This window comes from Crocodylus porosus, unplaced genomic scaffold (genome assembly GCF_001723895.1).
Source record: "Crocodylus porosus isolate Cpor-Errol unplaced genomic scaffold, CroPor_comp1, whole genome shotgun sequence".
NCBI classification, from domain to species: Eukaryota; Metazoa; Chordata; order Crocodylia; family Crocodylidae; genus Crocodylus; species Crocodylus porosus.
Window position 1 is genome coordinate 20,384,655 of NW_017728914.1, and position 8,402 is coordinate 20,393,056.

Here is an 8,402-nt window from a genome sequence, read left to right on the forward strand (position 1 = left end):
GCACCACACCAGAGCACCACGAGTGCTCGTAAAGCCGCGCCAGAGAAACTCTGGAAGTCAGATAGTGCTCATCTCCCAGCTCACAGGAAGGTTTACCACCACAGGGCTAGGATGAGAATCCAGAGTACATTCACCAGCAGCCCACCTCATGATGGTCAAATCAAAAGCTGGAATTATGTGGTAGCCTCCTCCCTCCCAAGTAGTCTAGTTTTGGGCTCCCCACATGGACCTACTTATGAACCCTAATCCCAACCAACATGCCAAGGCATGCTGAAATTCAGCAAAGATTACTGGCCAAGAAAAATCACCCAGTGGCTGACCTAATATAGATGAAAGAAGCTGAATTCATTCTCACAGGCAAGCTAAGGAAGTACAGGCTGCACGAATGGATTGTAAGGTGGATAGAAAGTTGGCTGGAGAATCAGGTCCAGAGGGTAGTAATCAATGGCTTGATGTCTAGTTGGCAGCTGGTATCACAGAGTGCCCCAGGAGTTAGTCCCAGAGCTAGTTTTGTTCAATATCTTCATCAATGACCTGGAAGATGGTAGAGAGTACACCCACATCAAGTTTGCAGATGACAGAAAGTTAGGGGGAGTAGTAGATACACTGGAGGGTAAGGTTAGGATTCAGAGGGACCTAGACAAATTAGAGGGCTGGGACTAAAGGAATGTCATGACAAGTGCAACAAAGACAACTGCAAAGTCCTGCACTTAGGATGGAACAATCCCATGCACCAGTACAGGCTGGGGGCTGACTGGCTGGGCAGCAGTTCTGCAGAGAAGGACCTGGGGGTTACAGTGGACAGTAAGTTGAATATGAGGCAACAGTGTGCCCTTGTTGCCAAGAAGGCTAATGGCATACTGGGCTGCATCGGTAGGAGTGTTGCCAGCAGGTCAAGGGAAGTGATTCTTCCCCTCTATTCAGCACTGGTGAGACCACATCTGGAGTCCTGTGTCCAGTTTTGGGTCCCTCACTCCAGAAGGGATGTGGACAAATTGGAAAGAGTCCAGTACAGAGTAACAAAAATGGTTCAGGGGCTGGGGCACATGACTTCTGAAGAGAGGGTGAGGGAACTGGGCTTATTTAGTCTGGAGAAGAGAAGACTGAGAGGGAATTTAGTAGCAGCCTTCAACTACCTGAAGTGGGGGTTGAACGAGGATGTAGCTATTGTGTTCTCAGTGGTGGCAGATGACAGAACAAGGAGCAATGTTCTCAAGCTGCAGAAAGGGAAGTTTAGGTTAGATATTAGGAAGAATTTTCTCACTAGGAGTGTAGTGAAAAAGTGGAACAAATTTGCTCCTGGTCAGCCACACCAGCAGGGGGGAGTTCTCTGTCCCCAGTCCTAGCGCTGCTCAACTCCCAGCTTCCCCCAGGAGCTGATCAGCGCTGGGACGGGGTCCCTTTCTGAGCCCCCTTCCCTCCCCCCGCCCCCAAAACCTGGTGCTGCATAGCTCCCAACCGGTGCCAGAGCCAAGCAGACTGGAGCTGGGAAGCTCTCAACATTTGCTCCCAACAGGGTACATGTATAAACACATGCCCATGGAAGGCTTACTGTGCAGTAATTTCCTGCGCAATAAGTCTATATTGCGTTAATAGCACACGTAGAGACGCTCAAAGACATTCATTTTCAGTTTTACTAGTTCAGAAACAAGTACAAAATTGGTTCTGTTTGCATTAGCTGCACAGCTAAGTTGTCACAAGCCGTTTCCTAGTGGCAAGGAGAAGTAGCCTTCCTTGCCAGCTTTCACTCACTACACACACATACACACATGCAGCAAGTAGATAAGGACTGAGACTCCAGTTTCCCTGATAGACCAGGTGCCATCCTCAGGGACTGCTTTATCTTATCCTACTCGGATAGAAAGTCAGACTTTGGCTTAGAGGATTTTCTGATAGGTGGTTGCCTCCTCCAGCTTTACCTGTGCTCAGTCCTTTAAGCTAGTTATTCTCAAACTTTTTTGGACCAGGACCCATTTGTAAACATCAGTGGCCAGTCCCAACCCAGTGCCCCTCACTCCTGACTCACAGCCCTCCAGCCCTCCCCCCACGTGTGGGGCAGGGGTGGCATGTGGATGCCCCAAGCAGCCCCTTGCAGGCTGGACCTCTGCCAGCCTGCAAGGGAAAAGCCAGTTTCCACATTTTTCTCCTTTAAAAGGAGAATCATTTTTTTTAAATTTGTTGATTCATTGTTAAAAGTTTGTTTGCAACCCTTTCATATATTCTTACAACCCACTTCGGGTCATCCACCCCAGGTTGAGAAATTCTGCTTTAAGCCTTCCGCAGCCCTAGTTCCATGCTAACACAATCCTCTTTCTTAGCCTACACTGCACCCTAGCGATAGATGTTCATTTCTACTGGCTGGCTGGCAAACCACCTCTCTTCTGAGTGTAGGCACGCACATAGACTCAGAGCTGTTTCAAAGGGGAATGTTTCAAAAGGGCCGCAGCTGTCGTGGTCTAATCGTTACTTGTGGACAAATGGGAACAATGCAAACATAGCAGAACCGCTCCAACTTTAATACCACTTCATCCAGTATTAAAGTGTTTTCCAACAGTTGTACTGTTGAACTTGTTCACATGGAAGGATTGGAATGTGACAGCTGTGGCCCTTTTGAAATGGCTCCAACAGATGTGCATCCACACCCTGATACCTGCCCAACTCCAAGGCTACAGCTATGGGAACAAAGCCGAACGGTGCAGACACCAGTAGAGAGAGCAAGATCCGAATTCTGCAAGTGGTTTAGGAGGAATGACTAAGACTGAAGATGAAGCTTAGAGGAATTAGACTGAATAGCAAGGAGATTTCTTGCTACAGAGATGCACAGGACTGTGGGATAGTCATTGTGGGAATCATTGGGTGCATCAGTTACTGAAGCAATGGGGAAGTGACTGGCCCTAGCTGAGTTTCTTCAGTAGTTCCATGCTCTTAAAGACCAGGAAGACTCTGGATGCAGGGTGCCAGCTCCCCATTACTATGCCCTGTCTATAGAAACCTTTCAGGCTGCAGTAAGGGAGGGAGGGCCAGAAGAGCTGTCTTTGGGGCTGAGCCACAGTAAAGCATCTTTCAAGCTGCTCATACCACACAGCCAAACGCTGTCATTGCTGAGGAACGCTGTGGTGAGAGAGCTGCACCACTAACATTCTCGTAACAGAAAGGGCATTATGGGGAACAGGCCACCCTTGCACGAAGGGGCTGGGATCAAACAAAGCACTGGAGAGCGGGCCAGCCCACAAAGATTGGATCTGGAGCTGGACTTGCCTCAGACTTGAGGGCGGGACCTGGACCTGGGATGCAGTTATGGGGCCGGTCCCATTTCCACGTTCACTCCTTGCAGCCTTTCTGAAGGTAGCGTATCATCGATGTAAAGTGTGCAGGAGTAAGTGAACCATGATCTTCTGAGGCTATCATCACTACCACTCTGTACAGAAGTCTGTGTTGCTGTAGAACCAGGGTTTTAGTGCCAGTTCCCCAATATAAGTCAGAGATAGGGAGAGAAAATGAAACATTGTTAAACATCAGCCGTTTCCCCCATACCACCACCACCACTGCACATTTCCACCAGCTTTAGGAACTCATACTCAGACCCTCCATCCCCAGTATGTCCTGCTTGCTCCCAGACTGGAAGCGTTATAAAAATAGCTGAGTGAACTATAACCAGCCCCAGTAGAAACCAGCACACAAACTTTTAAAACAGCCCAATAAGTAACCCCCATTTGTCTGAAGTTTAATAAATGGTTTAGGGACGTGTGGGCAGGGGGTACCCATTCCCACCATTCTCTTTTTTACTCAAGCCACTTCACTGACGTTCACAGCCCAAAGTGACTGGATACAGTGTCAAGACACATTTGCTGTAATTTAAGTGGTTAAATATTCCCTCTCATCCTGGAAACAGATTAGCCCTTCCAGTGGGATTACCATAGATAGAAGAACTGAGCAAATCAACACCACAAGCCCTCAAAACACTGACATTTCCCATTTCAAAATAGAGGCAAACTCAGCCCTACATGGCAAAATTGCCTGCCATCTATATGCAAAGAAATAAAACAGCTAATATTATCCTCCTCACAACTGCCTGACCAGACAAGTGCCATGGACTCTTAGCTAGACCATGAGAAAGAGTTTATTGGACAAAAAAACACCTGTAACATGTCTAGGAATAAAAGACAAAGTTGTTCTAAATCAAAAAGTTAAAATGTCTTTAGAGCCAGCCAAGAACCAGGGAATAAAAAACACATTTGTTTTGTTTATCTGCATTCAACATAAAAATCAGGCAAAGTCATTGCCCAGCATAGGAAACTGTCTACCAAAAAATTTTAAATCTAATGCTCAACAAGAGGGTCAGGTGAGAGAAATAGATCATAACAATCACAGGAGCATCTCTGACCAAATACAGGGGCCAGACTAGAAGTCAATGCTGCAAACATTCATCTCAGGAATGAGCATTCCCCTCACCTCTCCTCTGTAAGTATTCATAGTATGCAACTCTAGTGCAGAGGAACTACGATCACTCGGGATTAGAAAAAATCTTAGATATCACGCATGCTGGCTAGAGAAAGGAACTGATGGTGTGATCTGCTGACACAGCAAAGGATTGCAAGGCAGGAATTCCTGGGACCTGAGAATCTCCATGTGCTAAAAAATACCCCACCATGGTTTGCCACAATATATGCACATTCAGAAGTGGTGTAAACAGGCCAGGATGCCTGAGCACCTTGTGTTGTGCAAGGCATGCACAGCAAAGGAACCAGGCCCAGAATGTAACAGCTGGAGTTGGTCACATGTGACAGTACCTAAAAGTGACCCAGCCAGAAAGATTACAGCCTTACCTCCTGTAGCAAGAGATGCTAAATTGCTGCCAGACACAAATACTGAAGTAAGCAAGACCCTGTGCCACACATGAGACCTAAATTATGCAACAGGTTTCTGCAGTCATGCAGCAAAGAACTGAGAGGCCCTCTGTACCACTCCAGCCCAGTTCAACCCACATACTGGCCTCCTTGCATTCATTTATCTTCATATCAACTCAATTTTTTTTTTACGCTGTCCCAACTGCAAAGCTTTTTTGACATGTTGCAGACAGCTGTACTGACCTGACCTAGACACTGCCAGTGAAGAAACTGGTAGTCCAGACACATGGGTAGTGGGGAGTGGGACTTTGGAAGCCAGGGAGGTGTGGAAGCATGTTAGGATTTCTGGAATGAAGGCTGTAGCTGAGGCTTCCGGTTCCAGGATGTAAAACAGGTATAGAGGCAACTTTCCATTTGATGGAAGACAGTAACAGATCCAGGAACAGGGCAAGGTGGGGGATGCCTCCCCAGCTTTGGCCATGCTGAGTTTGCTGCCTGGTCAGCATGGGCTCCTCATGAAGCTCCATGTGAACAGTCAAGTCTGAGCTCATCTATTGATTGGCGGGGTGGGGTGAGGAGTCTGCACTAAGCACCTGCTTTATGTAGCTCTGGAGCCCAAGGGATAAGCACGGCTGCTATTTGACCTTCCCTTGTCTCCCCCTTCCCAGGGAATTTAACAGCAGCAGAAAGGAGGGCATGACTGGCAGTGGTGGCACTCACCCTCTGGACTCTGGAACTGTGGGAAAGTGGGGGCTCCAGGCAAACCCCACAGAGAGCTCAGTGTGACACACAGAGGTGCAACCAAGCTGCCACCCCGATGGAAGATGGGGACTTGAATTTCTTGTTCTCCAATTAATCACCCCCCCACACACACACATACACCTCACCTTGCTATCTGCTGCTACATGACCAATGTCATAACCAATGCCCACATTAACCTATTTCAGCTGCAATGATGAGGTCAGATACAGTTAGCTGTGAAGCTGAACTATGGAAATATAACTCTCCCTCAAGAGGACTGGGGGGGTTGATTGTTTTGGGGGGTTTTTTTAAATGAAAGCCAAGACTTTTGTGTTGTGGAGCACACAAACAAAAAGACTCTCCAAATTGCACAGCATTAGAAGTGCCTCGCACAAGTAACTAGCAACCCCCGGTGTATGGTGCCCGGAGGCCAAAGAACATGGACACCTAGGTGGTAGCTTACTGTTGCCTGGGCTGATTTCCAAGAAGGGCACGGTACCTTCACTCAGTGCTAGGTAGTGAGAGCCTTGATCAGCATCTAATCTACAGCACCACCCTGTGTAACAGCAACACCCCTCCCTTAATATACACACAACAGCCACCCACCCTCAGCATTGCACAGCTCAGCTGGGATAGCAACAGCCTGTCTTGAGAAAAGGATCCAAGCAACCTGCTCTTTCTGTCCTTCCCCACTTCCACCTTATTGCACTCATTGCCTGAATGGTACTTTCACCAGCGCAAAGCAACTTTCTCTAGGCAGCCAGAATTTGCAGTCTCACCTGACTGACCAGTACATTTCTTGAGGGGGAAAAAATAGTTAATGTCCTATGGCCAAGTCTGGATTGATGTTACCCACAAGCCCCTTTTTCTGCTACACTAGGTGTTACGATGCACTGTCAGGGTGCTGCCTAACCCAGTGCAGTTGAACTAGTTGCAACATTTCTGCCCCTTCTCCAGGAAGCAAGAGCACAAAACTGGATGTATCCCCAGTGATTTATGCCATATTCCTCCCTGCAGGATCCGCATGCCCTTCTCCTTGCCCTCATGCTGCAGACACCTGCATGGAAGTTCAGACTGAGACGTGTTAAACAGTGTTGCTGACTGCCCTGATGTACATCGCCATCCGTTCCGAGGAAAAGCTCATGCATTTTAATTATATAATAATGCTGTCACATTTTGGATAGCAAAACAGCCGCTTTTTTGTCCTAAGAGGGAAGAGGAGAAGAAGAACCAGTTCATTAAATCTATTTTAGGAAGTCAGTAAATAAGATCAAAGCCATAGATATTTAATATACGTATGAAAGAGTGTGAGAAGGGAGTTGGTACTGAAGTGCCAAACTCTACAGCAGGTAGTTTGAGGAGCACGGGGTAGATGTACAAGACCCGAGGCCCAGGAGGAGCTAATGAGAAACAAGTTCTGCCCTGTTGAAACTTACCACTTGATGATTATAATAGTTAGTGTCAATTTGCTTCTTACCCAAGATTGTTTCTTTCCCACACCCAAATATTCAGGTTACGCTGCATCAGTATTTCACAGGGGTTGGCTGAACTCAGCTGCCAGCCTCCTTCAAATCCAGCCAACCAGGCTGCTTTCTGTTGGCCTTTTCATAAGATGCTTTGAATGAAACAAAACAGGCAACCAGAGACTGACACCCAGCGACCAGCACTGTGCCGGCCTATTAGTCCTGCTGGATGTTTCAGCAGGCTGCGAGGCGGGATTGGCAGAGGTTTGAACTGCAGAGGGCGGATTTGGCAAGGCTCCTCGTCTCCCAGGCAGTAACTGCAAAGGCCAGAAACCTACTGGTTATGCGGCGGGAAGTCAGGTTTGCACCTCCCCATGGGAGAGAGCAGCTGAGGTGCTGGAGCCTCTTCAACCCTTGCACATCAGCCACGCTAGTCTCTCCAGGGCACCGGGCTTTTGAAGATGCGTTTTTTGCCTCACTCCAGCCTGTTGCTTCCTTTCATAAACAGACCGTTTCCTTGCATACAAATCAGACGTGCGCTTGCCTCTTCTGCAGCAGCCGCCTTATCGCACGGGCCTTGGTGGTGCTCCTAAAGTCAATGGGTGAGGCGGGTTTCCCTTGCAGCAATCGGAGACAGGTGTCACATCCCAGGCACTGGCCTGCCCAAGGCATCCTTTGCCTTCGAAGCAGCAGGTGCCTGCCTGGCTGGCAAGAGGTGCCTGGGGAAGCTGGCAGTACTTACGTGGTATCTGGGTCCATGAAGGCAGTTTTCCTTAAGCATTCCTGGGGATAACTTCTTCCGGTGGGGTTCAGCACCCTCCCCTCCCCCAAGGTGTTGGGGCTTAAAGCCCACTTTATGGAAACGGGAGGCTCCTGCTCCTGAGGGCAGGTGAAACCCGGGGGCATCCGAACCCCAAACCTCCTGCACGTAGGATGCCCACCAAAAGACTGGAAATATCTGGTGGGGTGGACGACGTTTGCCGGTTGCAGGGCCACTTACGGTTCTGGACTGACTCGCAGATTTGGACTCGATTTGGTTTGGAACATGACAAATTTCTCTTAAAAAAAAAAAAAAGGCCTGGGGAAGCTGGCAAAGCACCCGCTGCCCTGGAAGGGCCTTATGCGCGGCCGGGCACCGCAAGGAGCTGGCGGGAAGAAGGCGCGGGAGCGCCGGGTCGCGGCCGCCGCAGTGCCCCCCGGCCCCGCACACTCACCCGCGCCCTGGCTGCCGCTGCCCACGCGGATGGCGGTGTCCAGCAGGACGGACTCGGCGTTGCCCATGGCCCGGCTCTCGGTGCTCGCGGACTCCAGCCCTTGGCAGCCCGCGCCGCTCCCGCCAGATCCCGTTCGA

At 49.2% G+C, this 8,402-nt stretch overlaps 1 protein-coding gene across 1 annotated transcript in view; it reads right to left on the reverse strand.

Annotated features, from left to right (window-relative positions):
• The window catches only part of NEURL1B (neuralized E3 ubiquitin protein ligase 1B), a 215,293-nt gene extending 206,940 nt beyond the window's left edge, over window positions 1–8,353 (reverse strand). Inside the window, exon 1 of the mRNA XM_019534953.1 lies at window positions 8,266–8,353. Within this exon, the coding sequence (XP_019390498.1) occupies window positions 8,266–8,332 (67 nt within the window). The 5' untranslated portion in view covers window positions 8,333–8,353. The remainder of the gene's footprint in view (window positions 1–8,265) is intronic.
• Window positions 8,354–8,402: the final 49 nt, after the last annotated feature.